Source organism: Tachyglossus aculeatus, chromosome 19 (assembly GCF_015852505.1).
Source record: "Tachyglossus aculeatus isolate mTacAcu1 chromosome 19, mTacAcu1.pri, whole genome shotgun sequence".
NCBI classification, from domain to species: Eukaryota; Metazoa; Chordata; class Mammalia; order Monotremata; family Tachyglossidae; genus Tachyglossus; species Tachyglossus aculeatus.
Genome location: NC_052084.1, coordinates 15,006,122 through 15,024,005, shown reverse-complemented (window position 1 = coordinate 15,024,005; position 17,884 = coordinate 15,006,122). Strand labels below are relative to the sequence as shown.

Below are 17,884 nucleotides of genomic sequence, written 5' to 3'. Positions count from 1 at the left end.
GAATCTTCGGCTCAACCAGAACTAAGGAGAAGGCTTCAGGGAGGGAGGGAGGCAGAGGAACTTCCCGGGAACAACTTTATTTCTGGAATGGAGGGAGGGGCGTGAGGAAAGGGCCTGAAGTCACTTGGGTCAAAAGCAGGGAAAAGCCAAGTGGGTGAAGGCCCAAGAAAAAGGAAGGGAGCAGCAAGTTCGGTTACTCTCCTTTAAGCCGGGGCAGAGATGTGTCCTGCAGAACCGGGTAAATATGGGGGAGCAGGAAGTTGGGGGAGCCGACACAGAGTGGTTTCCGTGGCCCTCGTCATCCGGATTTCTCCTTTCCACCTTGCCCCCCGGGGCACCCAAGATCAAATGCCTCTCCTGACTCTCCTTTGACTTTAGGGTAAGGGTCGCCTCATCCATTCCTCACCACCCCCTCTCTCTAGCCCCGTCTACTTTGCTTAGGACAAGGCAGACAAAAAAGGAACGGGATTCCCTCTCCCCACGCGTTCCCTTCTCCGGTAGGCCCCACCACCATCTGCTTTTACCCCAAGACGGTCTGTCGGATTTTATATTTATTAATTAATTAATTAATGAAAGAAAACTGAAATGGAAGGACCTGCACAGAGGAAGCCCAGACCTTTAGGAGCAGTTGGGCAGAACGGAGCTCGGGGGCTGGAGGCTGAGGGCTTCTCAATCAACTCGGCTGGCATTCGCAGCTGGAAGCATTCTCCAGGGCAGGCAGCCCCTTCCTGCCACGGAGAGGGGAATCTGATGTACAGAAGAGCAGTGGGGGGGAGGAGGGCAGATTGGGGAAGAACGGGGGTCTTCCTGAGGGGGAAGCAAAGTCCTCATCCAACGGTTCGCATCCTCCCATCTCCCCTCCCAGCAGTGACCTCAGGCCTAGTGCCCAGCTCAGTAGGGGATTCTGGTGGGGACCTGGTGGTCTGAAACCTGAAGAGCCAGAAGGGTTGAGTATCAGCTGCTCGATGAGAGATTTGTAGTGCTGGCACTGAGGCCCCGGGAGCCCTGAAACAGAGAACGCAGTCTATCAATTCCTCCCAGCTTCTAGACGCTGGCCACAGACAGACCCGGCAAACTGCACCCCAATTCCTCCTTCTCTGGCACCTCCTTTCCTGGGGCTTCGCTCCTCTCCCCCTGATTGTAGATGCCCCTACCTAGGCTCTATTTTTCCCATGATCCTGGCCCAGAAATCTATAAAACAGTGAGAAGAGAAATATGCATAGTGGCTGTTTTCCCTTTGGCTTTCCCTGGTTTTTCCTTATTGCCCTCAAATCCCACCCCCGGGAGACCGTCTGAACCCAAACACTTTCTTCCTGTCCAGTGCCTTCTCATCCTGTAGGTTGGAAGCGTCTTGTGGGCAGGGACCGTGCCTACCGACTCTGTTGGGTTATGCTTTCGCTAGCGCTTAGCACAGTGCTCTGCACTCAGTAAGCACTCAATCTATGCAATCAGTATATGCAATCAGTGGCAATATATGGCCACTGATTGACTGAACATAAACCCCAGCCTCTTGGGTTTCTCCCCATCCTCTTCTACCGACCTACCCCGCCGGCCTGCTCCCTGGCCTTCTCCCCAGGACCTCCTCACCTGGAAAACCTTTCCACTGGGATGGTTCAGGTAGTTTAAGGATGCCGCCCTTTTCATGTTGCTGCTGTCGGAAAAGCGGGGGAAAAAGAAAAGTTAGCCCTAGTTCTCCCCAACCTCTCTGGGGGCCCCTGCCAAGACCACATCAGTTCTTCTCTTTCTGCTTGTTCTATCCTTCCACAATCTCTTTTTGTCTTTCTTCCGCCGCTCGGCCACCCCATATCGCCGCAGATCCCTCTTTCTGACCACCTAATATCTCTCCCCGAGATTCACACCTTCCGGGGCGCATTTACTAAAAACTCTCCCTTCCCTCAGTCTGAATTATCCGGGTTCTCTGTTTCTCTGCACTTGATCATCCCCGTGATTGCTCAGAGGTGAAAATACGGTAGAACAGTCTGGAACACGGCAGCGGTAAAACAGTAAATGCCCGAGTGGCCCTGCTGGTCTGAATGATTTCCAAATGGGCACTTGAGGTTCTTCCTCTGGCCTCCCGTCACCGCAGTTCAGGAGGGGTGCAAGCAAATCCTAACCAGGAGTTGGAGGAGGTCAGGGGGCTCAGTGACATTCTGGGGACCGGGATGCCCTTCCCTGGTCGGGAGGGTGGGGGGTCTCTGGGAGACATGGGTGGGAAGGAGCAGAACCGGGCCTGATGTGACGCCAGCTCCCGCGGCCCGGGGATTTGCGGGCTTCCTATAAACCTCGCCGAGCTGCACACTGAGCCAGGGCCGCCCTCACCCCCGAGGCAGGCTGCCCCTTGGCCCCCACGTGCGATGCTTGCTCCCGGTTTTAAATCCCCGAGCGTTGCACTGACAACAAAATTCTGCTCTCACCCTCGCCGCTCCCTGGAGGGGAGGCAGGGGAAGGAGAAGAGAAAAAACTTATCCAAGTCCAGTAGGCCGCTGGGGGAAAAACTGAGCGAGAGGGGCGGTTGAAAAAACTGGCTCAAATGAGGTTTTTCGATCACACGGAGGTCGTCAATTTTCCACGCGTTCCCTCCCCCAGTCGTGGATAAACAAGAATCGCCGTTCGGAAATCGGTCCCGGCCACTCAGTGCTTGGGTCGAAGGAGACAGGCTCGGCTGGGGAAGCAGTCCCGGAGCCCTCAGTTAAAACCGTTCCGTGCATCGGCCCCGCCAACAGCCGTTCCGCCCAGGGCGGGCCGGGCACCTGGCTGTCGGGGGGCAGCCGGTCTGGGCCGACCTGCGGGGCTACGGGGGACCCCCCCCGGCCCGCCCCCAGCCCTACCTGGAGGGTTGGGGTTCCGTCCCCTGCAGCCTCTTCACCAGCAGTTCGCTGCTCCGACGCAGCACCTCCCGGATCTTCCCCAGCGTGACGCCCCGCTGAAGGGACCCGCTGCTGTCCTGGGAGAGAAGTCGGGGGGCGGGGGGGGAAGGCTTGCTTTATTCATTCTTTCATTCATTCGGTCGTATTTATCATCATCATCATCAATCGTGTTGAGCGCTTACTGTGTGCAGGGCACTGCACTAAGCGCTTGGGAAGTACAAGTTGGCAACGTATAGAGACAGTCCCTACCCAACAGTGGGCTCACAGTCTAAAAGACTGTTTATTAAAGCATTTATTAAACTAAACTAAACTAAAGCGTTTATTAAACGCTTACTGTGTGCAGAGCACTGGACTAAGTGTTGGGGAAAGTGCAGTACAACAATTTCCTATCTGTGGCAAAGCCAAGCTGAGAACCATCCTGTTCACCCCGGGCTGAGCAGCCTGGGCAAGTCACTTCACTTCTCTGTGCCTCATTTACCTCATCTGTAGAATCGGGATTAATACTGTGAGCCCCACGTGGGACAACTTGATCACCTTGTATCCTCCCCAGCGCTTAGAACAGTGCTTTGCACATAGTAATAATAATAATAATAATGTTGGTATTTGTTAAGCGCTTACTATGTGCAAAGCACTGTTCTGAGCGCTGGGGTACATACAAGGTGATCAGGTTGTCCCACGTGGGACTCACAGTCTTCATCCCCATTTTACAGATGAGGGAACTGAGGCCCAGAGAAGTGAAGTGATTGCCCAAAGTCGCACAGCTGACAAGTGGCAGGGCCGGGATTTGAACCCACGACCTCTGACTCCAAAGCGCCCAGGCTACTGCTGCCTGTTTGCTTTTGTTTTGTTGTCTGTCTCCCCCCTCTAGACTGCGAGCCCGTTGTTGGGTAGGGATTGTCTCTATCTGTTGCCGAATTGTACTTTCCAAGCGCTTAGTACAGTGCTATGCACACAGTAAGCCCTCAATATGAATGAATGAATTAATTAATTAATTAACAATAAACATTGACATTCCCTGCCCACAGCAAGCCCACAGTCTAAGTCGGGGGGAGAGGCAGGCGGCAAACAGAGCCTTCTCATTGCACTTAAGGCTCTCTCCACCTTCTCCTCGCCCTCGTCCTCCTCCTCTTCCCTCCCAGCCTGCCTCCACTCTGGTTTTGCCCCTTTCCAAGGTCCGTAGGTCCTGGAACTCTCTCCCTTTCCCTACCTTCCAGACATCAACTCTCCCCAGCTTCCAAGTCCCCCTAACTCCCGCCACCTCCAACCTCTCTTCCCAACTACTCAACCCCTTAGCCACCTCTTATGATTATGCATTTGTTCAAACCTAAAATACTTGGGCTGAGATTAAGATTAAATATATCAAATATTTAAAATATATACATATGCCTGGATTCCCCATTAGAAGTAACGTGGCCCCCAAATGGAGTGGGGAGCCGGGGGGCGATGGGAAATAGGGTCTGGGTCCTGTGAGACCCTCAAAGAGCTCAGACTGCGAACCAGTGAGGATGGGGGCTGGGGGACAGCAAACGTTTTGGGAACAGGAATGGGAATTCCTATAGCAATCAGTCGATCAATTAATTGTATTTAGTGAGTTCGTATCATGTGCTTGGGAGAGCACGATGTAACAGACTCATTTCCTGCTCACAATGAGTTTACGATCTAGAGGGGGAGACGGACACTAATCTAAATAAATAAATGACGGACATGTACATAAGTGCTGTGGAGCTGAGGCAGGGGTTAATAAAGGGCGCAAATCACGGCGATGCAGAAGGGAGTGGGAGAAAAGGAAATGTGGGTTTAGTCCAGGCAAGAATGCGTGCTTCCTGCAAGGACAGGAAAAAAGCCACCACTCAGAAGAGGCACCTTTGGAAAAGAGGGAGAGGGAGAACACCCACTCAGAGCACAGACATCATCACTGGCAAAAACGGAGAAGAGAACAGTAGGGGAGTCCCTGGCACAGCGTGGAGCCAGGGAAGACAACTGGGCAGACTCCTGTGGGTGAAATCCCCCTCACCTGTGCCCCGGGTGAGGCAGGAATGCCCCCCAAGCAGGACAAAGGAGGGGCAGGGGCTATAAGACAGGCTTTGCTTAGGGTTTCCCAAGTGTGCTTAATTCAGCACACAACATTCAGGGGGTGCTCCAGAAATATTACTACGACTGCTTCTAGCTCCAGCTCAGGTTATCCAAAGTTGAGGGGGTTTGGGCCAAACAGAAGTGTCCAAACACCCTTCCTCTACCGACCTCTTAGAGGCTCCGTGGAAAAAGCCCAGGTCCGAGAGCCGGAAGATCTGGGTTCCCATCCCACCTCCACCCCTCGCCTGCTGTGGGACACTTGGACGAGTCACTTACCTTCCCTGTGCCTCCGCTTCCTCCTCTGTAAAACGGGGACTAAACGGTTCTTTCTCCTGTTATGGCTTGTATCGACCCCAATGCTTAATACGGTGCTTGGCACACAACAGGTACCAAAGGCATTATTGTTGATTATGATGATGATTTAAACATTTTCAGTGATCTTGGCACGAGCACGGTATTTACAGAGCAAGTCCTTACTAAATCCAAAGTTAATATTATCACTACTACTGAGGGGGCCTAGGTGAGCAATGGCCCCAGGAGAGACCGCAGAACTACTCCTCTCTTTCAAGCGCCGGACACGGAGGGACAAAATGGGCAGGGGCAGGGAACAGGCCGGTGGGAAGGGAGCGTTAGCCTGGTCCGCGTCCCATTCTCTCTCCTCCTGTCAGGCAAGTCTGCTCACAGTCCCACGGATACGTTCTTCCTTCTGAGGTTTTCCTCACATCACTGCCCACGCCAGAAGCCGCCTGCCACCTCCTCCATGACAGTAGAGCTTAGCTCAAAGTTCGCCATGTCCCAAGGGTGGACTTTGGAAAATTCCTCCTCTAAGCCAGCTCGGGTGACGCTGCTATAAGGTGCTGGGGGGAGGAGGGAAATGGGGGCAGAAGTGGGGCACGAAGGAGCCTGAGGGCAGAGGCTGCTGGTTGAGAGATCGCAGAGTAAGTTGAAGTAGTAAGTCACAATGGCAGCATCCAAATTTGCCTTCCCCTGGAATATGCCGCAGCTAGAGCATGACCTCGTTGGCCTACTGGAGATGAGCCAGCCTCTTCCCGGAAACCTTCCCATTCCCTGACTGCTCCCCACTTCCGACCTGTGGGAGTGCTTAGTACGGTGCTCTGCACACAGTAAGCGCTCAATAAATACGACTGAATGAATGAATGAACGAAAGGAGGCCCGCCGGTATGCCTGAAAATTTGGTTCTGCCTCCGAAGCCCAACGCCCTTCCTCACTGCCGGGCCCCATAGAGTCCAAGGGCAGTGAGCGAGTGATCGCGTGGGGGAGACGACGCCATCCGGCAATCGTTAGCCGAGGCTAATTAAAGGGCCCAGGTTGCCTGTGGCCGACAGGGGGAATGAAGAGGGGGCTCTCTTGGACTCACCCCTGGCCAGTCCACAGCCACACTGCCGTCCTCGCCGCCTGCATACTTCACGTTGCCCCCCGTGGTACTGTCTCCGGGAGGCCGCTGGCCCTCCGACTCCCCAAGCAGCTCTACCACTTTGGTTTGGCTGATGGGGTCCGTGCCCTGCAGGGAGGAGGATCAGACAAATGAGCGATGGGAGGGGAGACGGGCGACGCTGCTCCACAGATCCTTTGCCCGGCCCCTCGCCTTTGTGGCCAGTGCATGGACTTTGGGGGGGGGGGGTGGGCAGGAGGGGATGGGCAGCTCTCTCTCCCGACCTCCTAACAGTGAGGACTGGATTGGGGAGGGGCATCCAGGCAGCAAAGGAGAGCGACAGAGTGTGAAATTTTTCCCCAGGCAGCAGCAGCAGTATCCCCTCTGCCTTCCTGCCTCTCCCCAGCCCCCTTCCTTCCCTCCCTCCCTCCCTCCTCCGGGCTCTTACCTGCTTCCAGGAGCGCAAGACACATTCCTCCAGGGTATCTGCGGCCTCCATCTTTCCCTGGCGCCGATACAGCGCTCCCAGGTTCCGCAAGGTGGTGGTCACCGTGGGACTGTGGGCAGCAAGGCCGGGGCCAGAGGGGGTGAGGACAACAGGAGTGAGGGGAGACGGGAGAGGGGAGGGGGTCTAAAGGAAACAAGGGCGAGGACGAGAAGGAGAGGTGGATGGGAAGGCTGGGTTAAGGAAAGGGTTTGACAGGACAGGACTCGGGCAGGCGAAAGGAGAAGGACAGGGAGGCCAGAGAAGAAAGAGCGAGGAAGGGAGATGATCTGAGAGAGGAGGAAGTCCGAAGCCAGAGAGGGAAGCTAGAGGCCTGGATGGCATCAAATCCCCACCTGGAGTCCCTCTGTCCCCGCTCTCTTACCTGCTGCCCCTGCAGGCCCTATACCAGCCTCCATACTCCACATAAGGCATGCTGTCCCCGAGTCGGCTCTGCGGGGGGAAGGGGGAGAGGGGTCGGGTGATGGGGGAACAGATGTGGGGTAGGAAAGGCCCCTGGGGCTGGGCTAAGTGCTTGAAACAGGGCGCGGGAGTGGTACAGGGCCGGTGGATGGTAACAGGAGAGCCTCGGCTTCCTCTTTTACCTGGCATCTCCCCCAGCGCTCAGTACCCAGTAAGAGCTTAACAAGTTCCATCGTCGTCACCATGATACCGCCGTGTCTGTCCGTCAACCCCTCGCCTTAGCCCGGAGGTCTGGCATTCCCACACTCACCCTGCTCCTCTCCTCCCGCTCCTCCGCATGCACCCAGATGGGTTTGTGGTCACCTGAGGGGGGCAATTAGATAGCAATGCTAGGAAAGGGGGAGAGGAGCTGCCGCTCCGGGTCTGGACTCCAGAGGGTTTCGGGATCGCCGCCGAGCTGCTTCAGCCTCCTCTGTCCCCGGGCCTACACGGAATCGCCAACCGCCGCTTCCCTTCCCCGCAAGACTCCCACACACCATTCACGGGTCCAAACTCCTGGACGTGGGCCCGGGTCAGGATCTCCTTGTAGAGGACCTCGGCCTCCGTGAACTTGCCCTGTTTCAGGTAGCAGGATGCCTGGCGGGAGTAGGGGAGGGGAGGAAACACATCACTCAAGGGTTTCTTAATCCTCTTCACCCTCTCCTCCCTCCGCCCCCCCAAAAACCTTGGTCCTAGTTCCCGTCTTGTATCTCACTCCTTGCCTTGGGAAAGTGGTTCGGGGCCCAGGCTGTCCCCCAGAGCACACCCGCACTTTCAGGGAGCCCTTGAATTGACTGGCATAAAGAACAATACGGCCTGGGCCCTGACCCAACGGCCTGCCACCTGGGTGACCTTGGGCAAGTCACATAACTTCCCCGTGCCTCAATTTCCTCATCTGGAAAAGGGAGATGAAGTACCTTTTCTCCCTCCTACTCAGACTGTGAGCCCCCTGTGGAACAGGACCTGAATTCATTCATTCATTCAACCATATTTATTGAGCGCTTACTGTGTGCAGAGCACTGTACTAAGCGCTTGGGAAGTACAAATTGGCAACGTATAGAGACGGTCCCTACCCAACAGTGGGCTCACAGTCTAGAAGGGGGAGACAGACAACAAAACAAAACACACAGACAGGTGTCAAGTCGTCAGGACAAACAGAATTAAAGCTACATATGTTTGTACATATTTATTACCCTATTTATTTATTTATTTTACTTGTACATATCTATTCTATTCATTTTATTTTGTTAGTATGTTTGGTTTTGTTCTCTGTCTCCCCCTTTTAGACCGTGAGCCCGCTGTTGGGTAGGGACTGTCTCTATATGTTGCCAATTTGTACTTCCCAAGCGCTTAGTCCAGTGCTCTGCACATAGTAAGCGCTCAATAAATACGATTGATGATGATGATGATGATCATTCCGGTGCTCAATAAATGCTTGGGCCATAGTATGGCCCAAGTCTAGTATAGTCTAGTCTAGTATGGCCCATAGTCTAGCGCTTAGAACAGTGCTTTGCACATAGTAAGCGCTTAATAAATGCCATCATTACTATTATTATTATAGTATACGCTGAACAAATGCCACAGTTAGTATTAGCTGAGCTAGCAAGAGGGCCTGGAAAGACCTTAACCCTCTTACCGAGTCCCGCTTCTCTCTCCCCAACCCCTCTCTTGTCCTTCACCCCCTCCCGCTGCTCTTCCTCTTCCCTATCCCCTGCCCGCGGTCCCCCTCCCCTCCAGCCCCGGCCCTTCCCTGAACCCTCACCAGGTTGTTCTTCGTGCGGGCCACGTTGACGTCATCGGGCCCCAGCTGCTCTTCGTAGATGGCCAGCGCTCGCCTATAGTAGCGCTCCACGGCGTCGTAGTTGCCCTGGTTCTGACACAGCAGCGCCAGGTTGTTGAGCTGCTTGGCCACGTCCGGGTGGCGAGCGCCCAGGACCTGCGAAGGAGAAGAGGGGGCCGGGTGTCTAGGAGGCGGAGGCCGAGACCCTCGACGGCCCGGACGCAGGCGATTCCATCCCCCGGGAGACAGAAGGGACGTACCTTCTCACGGATCTCCAGGGCCCGCTGGCATAGAGGCTCTGCCTCCTTGTATTTGCCTCTCTTGCCGTACAGCACCGCCAAGTTGTTCAGGGTGGCGGCCACCTGGGACGGGGGGTGAAGAGAGAGAGAGACAGAGAGAGACAGAGAGAGTGTCCCTCAGGGGACAGAGACCCAACCCTCGCTAAGCTATGTCAATTTCCCCTCCCCTGCCCCAGCTGAGGGGCCCACAATCCCTTTCCCCACCCATCCCCACAATGGAGAATGAAGCCCGCTGCTGGGCAGGGGTGGGGCGCAGAACTCGACTGGGCCCGGTGCGGAGAAATTCTGGAGACCCCAATCACATCCGTGCCCACTCCCATCCCCTTGCACGCCCCTGCTGCGGTTCAGCTGCAGTGGAGGGGATAGCGCGGTGGAGCTGAACACAGCGGGGAAGAGACGGGGGGAAGAAGTGCGGGGGGCCGGTGGAGAAACCTCTCTGTATGGTGGGTGGAAGGATGCTAAGAGGGGAGGAGTGGGGCAGTGTGGGAAGATGGCAGGGCTGGAGGATGCTAATGGTGAGGCGGGCCAGGCTGGGGGGGCTTACCGCGGGATGATCCCGGCCCAGCGTGCTCTCCCGGATGCTCAGGGCGTCGTTGAGCAGGTGAGCTGCTTCCTTGTACTTGTTTTGGTCCCTGCGGTGTCACAGGGCCTGCAGAGGTCATCGGAGGTCCCCTCCCCAAGGTGCCGCCTGTTCCCCAGCCCCCAAGCCCCATCCTGTCTTCCTCGTCCCCCACTCCCATCTCCCTCTATTTGTCCCTTCACCCCCGCCTGCCCCAAGCATCCTCCCCCAGGGCCATTCTGGGGTTCCTTTCTCTTGCCCCTGGTCCCCTAATCCCTCCTGTCATCACCCTTCCTCCTTGATAAATTCTCAGGGCGCTCCAGCCGCTGTGCTCAGCCAGCCCACTACTCCTAGCCCTGGGAAAGGGCGAGGCTCGGGACAGGAGTGCTACTGACCTGGGCTCTCCAGGCCCTTCGCCCCTCTTGGCAGTGGCCCTGAGGAGTCTGGACTGCTCCATGTCGTCCCCCAAGACAAGGACCCAGGGAGGTGTCTGAAGGCATTTCTTGGCTCAGGCGGTTCCCAGACCAAACCCCAGGGCCCAGGAGCGGTGACCTAAACCAGCCCACCTCCCTACATCCTCAAGACCAGAGGTCTGCCAAGGTCAGACCGGACCCTGGGGGTCCCTTTCTGACAGATGGAGAGAAACTCCCCCGACAGAAACCACTTCCTGGGCAGGCAGAGGCTGAGAGAAATCACCTCGTCCACCCCCTGTCTCCTCCAGCCACGCTTTCCGGGCCGGTCCAATGCCTAGAGTGGCTCTGGGTCCCTGCCACGATGCCCACTTCACCCAGGTGGGAACCTAGGGGTACCCGAGAGGAACGTACCCAGCGGGCGGCTCAGCGTCGGGGCAGGGTGGCCCCAAGGGTTGCGGTGGAGGGCAGGGTGCCCAAGGGTGGGCGAAACAGGGGGACACAGGAAATGGGGTCTCACCGGTAGACAAGGGCCAGGATATTGAGCATGGTGGCTACGTCCGGATGCCTGTGGCCCGAAGTGCGCTCCAGATCCTCCAGCGCCTGTTTGCAGAGCGGCACGGCCACCTCGTAGCGGCCCTGGGCCGCGTACTGGATCACTAGGTTATGCAGCGTTCGCAGGCGAGTTGGGATCTCGTAGCCTCCCTGCTGGGCAGCCGCCGCACCCTTGTCATAGGACGCTGACAAACGCACACGCGACCGCACGCAAGACGGTAGCATGAGTGTGGGGCGTGAGCACAGACCCGGCCCTGGGCTCTAGCGCGGGAAACACGCGTGGGCCGCTATTCACGACCTCCTTTATGCCAAGCCACATCCCATCGGGACAAGGGACGCCCCTCACCCTTCCGCCCATGTTCCGCTTCAGTTCTGTCCTCCGGCTCCCCTCCCGTGCCCCTCCTTTGCCCTCAGCCCCACCCTGGCTCCCCCGTCCCCGGCTTTTCCTCTGCTTCCTCTCCGTTCTCCTCCTTTTCTCCCGGAGGTCGGACTCCTTGCCCGGCCCCGGCGGTGTCTCTGTCCCACCTTGGCTTTCGTCTAGGGGTCAGACTCACAGTTGGGCCCCGACTTCTCCTCCTCCTCCTCCTCCGGGAACAAATCGTCGAGGCTGTCGCGGGTAGAGTCTCCCTCCTTCTCTTCCTGGGAGGAGACGCCCCACATCAGAGCCCCCTCCTCTCCGGAGTGGAAACGCCCACCCAGAGACCACTGTCTGGGCAGGCGGAGGCTGACAGAAATCACCCCGTCCACCCCGTCTCCAGCCGGGTTTTCCGGGCCGGTCCAAAGCCCAGAGCGACCCTGCCACTTTCCCCACCCACTTACTGGCGTCTCGGGCCCTTGCTTTAGAGAAGGCCTTCTCACTGACTAATCTTGATCCCTTCTGTTTTAGTTGACACTCGATTCTCCTACTTCTGAGGTGTTCATTTCCCCCTCTAGGACGGTAAATTCGTTACGGGCATGGACATGTCTACCGCCTCTGCCGTATTATACTCCCCCAAGCACTTGGTACCCTACGTGCAGCGCTCCTCCGAGGGATTTTTCATCACACGGCCGTAGCCCGCCCGATCCCCCGGCCCCTCCCCACCCCCTGGCCACCCGAGGAGGCGAGCTCGCTCCATCTCTAGACCGTAAGCTCATCATGGGCAGGGAATGCGTCTGTTTCTTCTTACATTTTACCCTCCCAAGCGCTTCGTACAGCGCTTTGCACCCAGTTGCGCTCAATAAATGAGCAAACGAGTCTCACCTCGGCGGGCCCATCCTCATCATACTGCCGCAGCTGCCCCATGAACTCCAGGTGCTTCTTCTCCTCCTCCAGCTGGGCCACGGCCTGCTCGCTGAGCTGCAGCCTCTGCTGGGTGTTGGCCAGCTCTTCCCGCAGCCACGCGTTCTCCTGCATCAGGCGCCGCACTTGCGCCCGCAGCTTTTGTTTCTCCGACTCCACCGTGCCCAGGTGGCTCGCCAGTGCCAGCATCACCTGAGACCGGGGGTTGGGAACCACCGGGCAGCAGAAAAGGGTGAGAAAGGAGCCCGGAGCAGGAAACACCGACAGCATGACCTCATGACCCCTTCCCCGCCAACACCAGCCCCGACTCTTCGCCTCTTCTGGCCACCCCATCCTCCCCTGCTTACCCGTTCGACCGTAATGATGACGATCATAATAAAAATGATCATAATAATAATAATTGTGGTAGTTGTTGAGCACTTACAATACTAAGTACAAGTAAGCGTAAGTATAGTACAATCAATCAATCAATCGTATTTATTGAGCGCTGACTGTGTGCAGAGCACTGGACTAAGCGCTTGGGAAGTCCAAGTTGGCAACATCTAGAGACAGTCCCGACCCAACGGTGGGCTCACAGTCTAAAAGGGGGAGACAGAGAACAAAACCAAACATACTAACAAAATAAAATAAATGGAATAGATATGAACAAGTAAAATAAATAAATAGAGTAATAAATATGTACAAATATGTATACATATATACAGGTGCTGTGGGGAAGGGAAGGAGGTAAGACGGTGGGGATGGAGAGGGAGACGAGGGGGAGAGGAAGGGGCTCAGTCTGGGAAGGCCTCCTGGAGGAGGTGAGCTCTCAGTAGGGCCTTGAAGGATACAGTACAGTATAGAATACTACAGTATACTATATTATACAGTATAAAGTATTATACAGTACTATACAGTATATACAGTATAGTCTATACTATACTATACAGTATTATACAGTACAATTATACGGTATTATACAGTATACTATATAGTATACTACACTAAGTATACTGTACTAAGCGCTGGGTGGATCCAAGCAAATAGGGTTGGACAAAGTCCCTGCCCCATGAAGGGGCTCACAGTCTCAACCCCCATTTTACAGATGAGGTAACTGAGGCACAGAAAAGAGAAGTCACTTGCTCAAGGTCACACAGCAAAGTGGCGGAGCCGGGATTAGAACCCATGACCTCCGGACACCCATGCCAGTGCTCTATCCACTACGGCTTGTTGCTTCTAATGATAAGGCCCTACTGAGAGCTTCGAGGCCCCACTGAGAGCTTCAAGGCCCTACTGAGAGCTCACCTCCTCCAGGAGGCCTTCCCAGACTGAGCCCCTTCCTTCCTCTCCCCCTCGACCCCCCTCTCCATTCCCCCATCTTACCTCCTTCCCTTCCCTACAGCACCTGTATATATGTATATACGTTTGTACATATATATTACTCTATTTATTTATTTATTTATTTTACTTGTACATATCTATTCTATTTATTTTATTTTGTTAGTATGTTTGGTTTTGTCTCCCCCTTTTAGACTGTGAGCCCACTGTTGGGTAGGGACTGTCTCTATATGTTGCCAATTTGCACTTCCCAAGCGCTTAGTACAGTGCTCTGCACACAGTAAGCGCTCAATAAATACGATTGATGATGTTGATGATGATAATAAACTGTGATATGCATTAAGACAGCTGATAAAGTGCCAAACACTGTGCTAAGACCCGGGGTCGATACGGGATAATCGGATCAGATACGGGTCCCGTCCCAATCCAGGATTTAGGTAGGGAGAGCAGATGCCTTCCTTCGGCTTACTTGGCCTCATCCCACCTTCCTGAGACCTTGGCCCCTCTGTCTTGGCCCCGATCCCATCCCTCTCCCCCCGTCCCCTCCTCTCAACCCTTCTTTTTCCCCTTCCCTTCTCCTCCCCGGCTTCCCGAGACGGTCACCTGCGCCTCGCCCAGTCCAAGTTCGATGTCCTCCACGGAGCGCCGCAGGCGGCCGGTCTTCTCGTGCATCAGGCCCGCGTCTTGGCCGTCCTGCTGCAGGCTCCGCAGGGCGTGGGCCAGGCTCTGCAGCACCGTGTGGTGCTCATTGCGCAGGGCCTCCAGACCCTGGCTCACTTGCCGGGTGCTCCCTAGGATCTCCTCTTGGCTCAGTCGCTCCACTCCCGTCTCCTTCGGCCCTCCCAACACCAGGCTGGCCATTGCAAGAGGCAGGCAACCTGGGGGTGGGGGAAGGAGGGAGACACGAGGCTTGGGGGGGGGCAGAGAGAAGCTCAAAGCCGAAGCGGGGAGGGACTTGAGCGCTCGGCACAGCCCTCTGCACATAGTAAGCACTCAAGCAATGAATGAATAACTTGGAGCTGGGAAATGAGGGGGCGGGACTGACGGAGTCTTGGGGCTGCGCTGGAAATCCAAGTTTAAGGCGGAGATAACGTGGGAGTTAGGGAGGACAGAGGGGACGCAGCCCTGCTCAGTTCCTTCTGCCAAATCAAACTTATCAGTCGGTCAGTCAATTGTATTTGTTGAGCGCTCACTGTGTGCAGAGCACCGTACTATGTGCTTGGGAGAGGACAATATAAGGATAACATAGACACATTCCCTGCCCACATCCCACAGCCTGCTAGAAAGCCTTCCCTGATTAACCTCTGCAACCCTGGTAATAATAATAATAATAATGGCATTTATTAAGCGTTTACTATGTGCAAAGCACTGTTCTAAGCACAGGACTCTCCCCTACAATTCCCCAACAAGTAGGTATGTAAGAATGGGAGAAATATCATTACTAGGTCAGACCAATGGTCCATAATAATAATAATGGTATTTGTTAATGGCTTACTATGTGCCAAGCACTGTTCTAAGCATCGGGGTAGCTACAAGGTAATGAGGTTGTCCCACGTGGGGCTCACAGTCTTAATCCCCGTTTTACAGGTGAGGTCACTGAGGCACAGGGAAGTTAAGTGACTTGCCCAAAGTCACACAGCTGGTAAGTGGCAGAGCCGGGATTAGAACCCACAACCAGTATTGTCTGACAGTGGCAACAGGCTCCCTGGAAGAACAGCCCGAGGGCAGACCTCCTTACTTCCATCCTAATGTCTGGGGATAAGGGCCATCTCACATCCCAGACCTGCCCATTGGTAACCCATGATGGATGGCTTATCCCTGAACTGATCCAAATCCCCCTGAACCTCCTTGCCCTGCTTCCTGTGGCAAACCCACACGTTTACCGCCCTGCTGCGGGAAGTATTTCGTTTTGTTCGACTTGCAGATCTGTAAATCATGTATTTATTTCTTGTCCCTCCCCATTACCCTGTGAGCTCTTGAAGGGCAAGGAGTTTGTCTTATACGCCCACAACTGACCCCGGTGTCTAAGCGCAGGGCAAAAAGTAGGGGCTAAATAAATCCAACTAACACCACATGTGGAAGAAGGGACTCGAGTGGGGATTGGTTTGAAAGAAAAGGACTCAGGGCTGGGGCGGTGAGTAAAGTTGCAAGGAAAGGGAAGAGTGTGGGGGCTGATTAGAGGGGGAGAGGCCCGGGCCCCAAGGCTCAAAGGTGCAGAGGACTGCCCCAAAGTTTCTGCATTTATAGCCCTTTGGGAGCAGGCTCACTTCCTCTCTCCCAAGATCTACAATCTGATGGCACCTCTTATCGTCCAGGCCTCCATCCACCCCGGCTCCTCCTTCTGTTTGCCACCTTAGCTCCTCCTGAGTTTGCCACCCCAGTTCCTCCAATGTTTGCCACCCAGCTGCTCCTGGGTTTACCACCCTGGCTGTTTCTGGGTTTGCCCCCCCAGTTCCTCCAGTGTTTGCCACCCCACTTGCTCCTGGGTTTACCACCCTGGCTTTTTCTGGGTTTGCCCCCCACCCCGTTCCTCCAGTGCTTGCCACCCCAGTTGCTCCTGGGTTTACCACATTGGCTGTTTCTGGGTTTGCCACCCCAGTTCCTCCAGTGTTTGCCACCCCAGTTGCTCCTGTGCTTGCCACCCCAGCTCCTCCTGTGTTTGCCACCCCAGTTGCTCCTGGGTTTACCACCCTGGCTGTTTCTGGGTTTGCCACCGCAGTTCCTCCAGTGTTTGCCACCCTAGCTCCTCCAGTGATTGCCCCCCCAGTTGTTCCTGGATTTACCACTCTGGCTGTTTCTGGGTTGGCCACCCCAGCTCCTCCTGTGTTTGCCATCCCAGCTCCTCCCGTGTTTACCACTCCAGTTGCTCCTGGATTTACCACACTGGTTGTTTCTGGGTTTGTCACCCCAGTTCCTCCAGTGTTTGCCACCCCAGCTGCTCCTGTGTTTGCCACCCCAGCTGCTCCAGTGTTTGCCACCCCAGCTCCTCCAGTGTTTGCCACCCTAGCTCCTCCAGTGATTGCCACCCCAGTTCCTGCAGTGTTTGCCACCCCAGCTCCTCCTGTGTTTACCACCCCAGTTCCTCCAGTGTTTGCCACCCCAGCTCCTCCTGTGTTTACCACCCCAGTTGCTCCTGGGTTTACCACACTGGCTGTTTGTGGGTTTGCCACCCCAGTTCCTCCAGTGTTTGCCACCCCAGTTCCTCCAGTGTTTGCCACCCCAGCTCCTCCTGCGTTTACCACCCCAGCTGCTCCTGCGTTTGCCACCCCAGTTCCTCCAGTGCTTGCCACCCCAACTCCTCCTTTGTTTGCCACCCCAGTTCCTCCAGTGTTTGCCACCCCAGCTCCTCCTGCGTTTACCACCCCAGCTGCTCCTGCGTTTGCCACCCCAGTTCCTCCAGTGCTTGCCACCCCAACTCCTCCTTTGTTTGCCACCCCAGTTCCTCCAGTGCTTGCCACCCCAACTCCTCCTTTGTTTGCCACCCCAGTTCCTCCAGTGCTTGCCACCCCAACTCCTCCTTTGTTTGCCACCCCAGTTCCTCCAGTGTTTGCCACCCCAGCTCCTCCTGTGCTTACCACCCCAGCTGCTCCTGCGTTTGCCACCCCAGTTCCTCCAGTGTTTGCCACCCCAACTCCTCCAGTGTTTGCCACCCCAGCTCCTCCTGGATTTGCCCCCCCGGTTCCTCCTGTACATGCCACCCTGCCTGCCCCAGAATTTACCACCCTGGCTACTTCTGGGTTTGCCCCCCCGGTTCCCCCTGTAATTGCCACCCCAAGCCCGCCTTCCTCCGCGCCCCTCCGCGCCTTACCCGCCCCGAGGCCCAAGCCGGGGAGTGCAGCCAGAGGAGCGAGAGCCCGGAAGCGAGGCGATGGGCAGGGAGGGCACCGCCCTGCCCACGGTCCAGGAGTCCACGGCCCCTGCTGCGGGGCCCCGCCCTGCGTCCGGGGGCACGGAGGGGGAAGGAGCCGGCCCTGCCCTGCCCCCACACGTGGCAACCCGGCTGCCCCCGGGGGCAGGGCCCACTCGGTCCCGGGCCTTTAACGGGGGGACCTGGATGGAAAGTCCCCGGGCTGGGATGCGGGAGGAGGGCGAGGAAGAGAAAGGGGAGGAGCAGGGGGCACCAATGCCCCCGCAGTGGGTGGGCAGCAGGGGCAAGGCCGCCCCTCTGTCCTCCACCCCGCACTGGCAACCCGCTCGGGCGTCGGGGCAACCGAAAGGGAGAAGGAGGGCGACCACACGGCGGCCCCTTTAAATCCAACATGGCGGCCCGCTCGCGGCGTTTGTTTTGACGGCTCCGAGGGGCGGGAGCCGCGTGACCGCGGAGCCGCCCCGCGATTGGCTCTCCCGCGGAGACGTCATTGGGGCGCGACGGAGGGCGTCACCGACGCGCGCCGGGGGGGGGCCCG

The 17,884-nt window shown here is 56.3% G+C and overlaps 1 protein-coding gene across 2 annotated transcripts; it reads right to left on the bottom strand.

Moving 5' to 3' along the window:
• Nucleotides 1-61: 61 nt before the first annotated feature.
• Nucleotides 62-17,761, bottom strand: KLC4 (kinesin light chain 4). 2 transcript variants are annotated; one of them, XM_038761028.1, is made up of 16 exons: nt 17,287-17,761; nt 14,082-14,356; nt 12,123-12,353; nt 11,437-11,521; nt 10,848-11,067; nt 9,903-9,990; nt 9,320-9,421; nt 9,042-9,215; nt 7,777-7,876; nt 7,551-7,603; nt 7,203-7,270; nt 6,782-6,890; nt 6,319-6,462; nt 2,829-2,944; nt 1,588-1,648; nt 62-1,005 (listed from the first exon to the last, which is right to left on the bottom strand). In XM_038761028.1, the coding sequence occupies exons 2-16, from the start codon at nt 14,337-14,339 to the stop codon at nt 955-957; spliced, it is 1,860 nt and encodes a 619-aa protein (XP_038616956.1). In that variant the 5' UTR covers nt 14,340-14,356; nt 17,287-17,761; the 3' UTR covers nt 62-954. The 2 variants fall into 2 exon arrangements, with proteins under 2 accessions (XP_038616956.1, XP_038616955.1); XM_038761027.1 differs by having other exon boundaries at nt 1,588-1,651; nt 17,287-17,758.
• Between the last annotated feature and the right edge of the window lie 123 nt (nt 17,762-17,884).

Bases quoted from the DNA above. Each gene is read 5' to 3' on its own strand.
- KLC4 (XM_038761027.1), bottom strand. From the start codon at position 14,339: ATGGCCAGCCTGGTGTTGGGAGGGCCGAAGGAGACGGGAGTGGAGCGA. The intron at 12,354-14,081 runs GTGACCGTCTCG...CCCCGGTCTCAG, and splicing joins TTGGACTGGGCGAGGCGCAG to GTGATGCTGGCACTGGCGAG. The intron at 9,991-10,847 runs GTGAGACCCCAT...GTGACACCGCAG, and splicing joins ATCCTGGCCCTTGTCTACCG to GGACCAAAACAAGTACAAGG.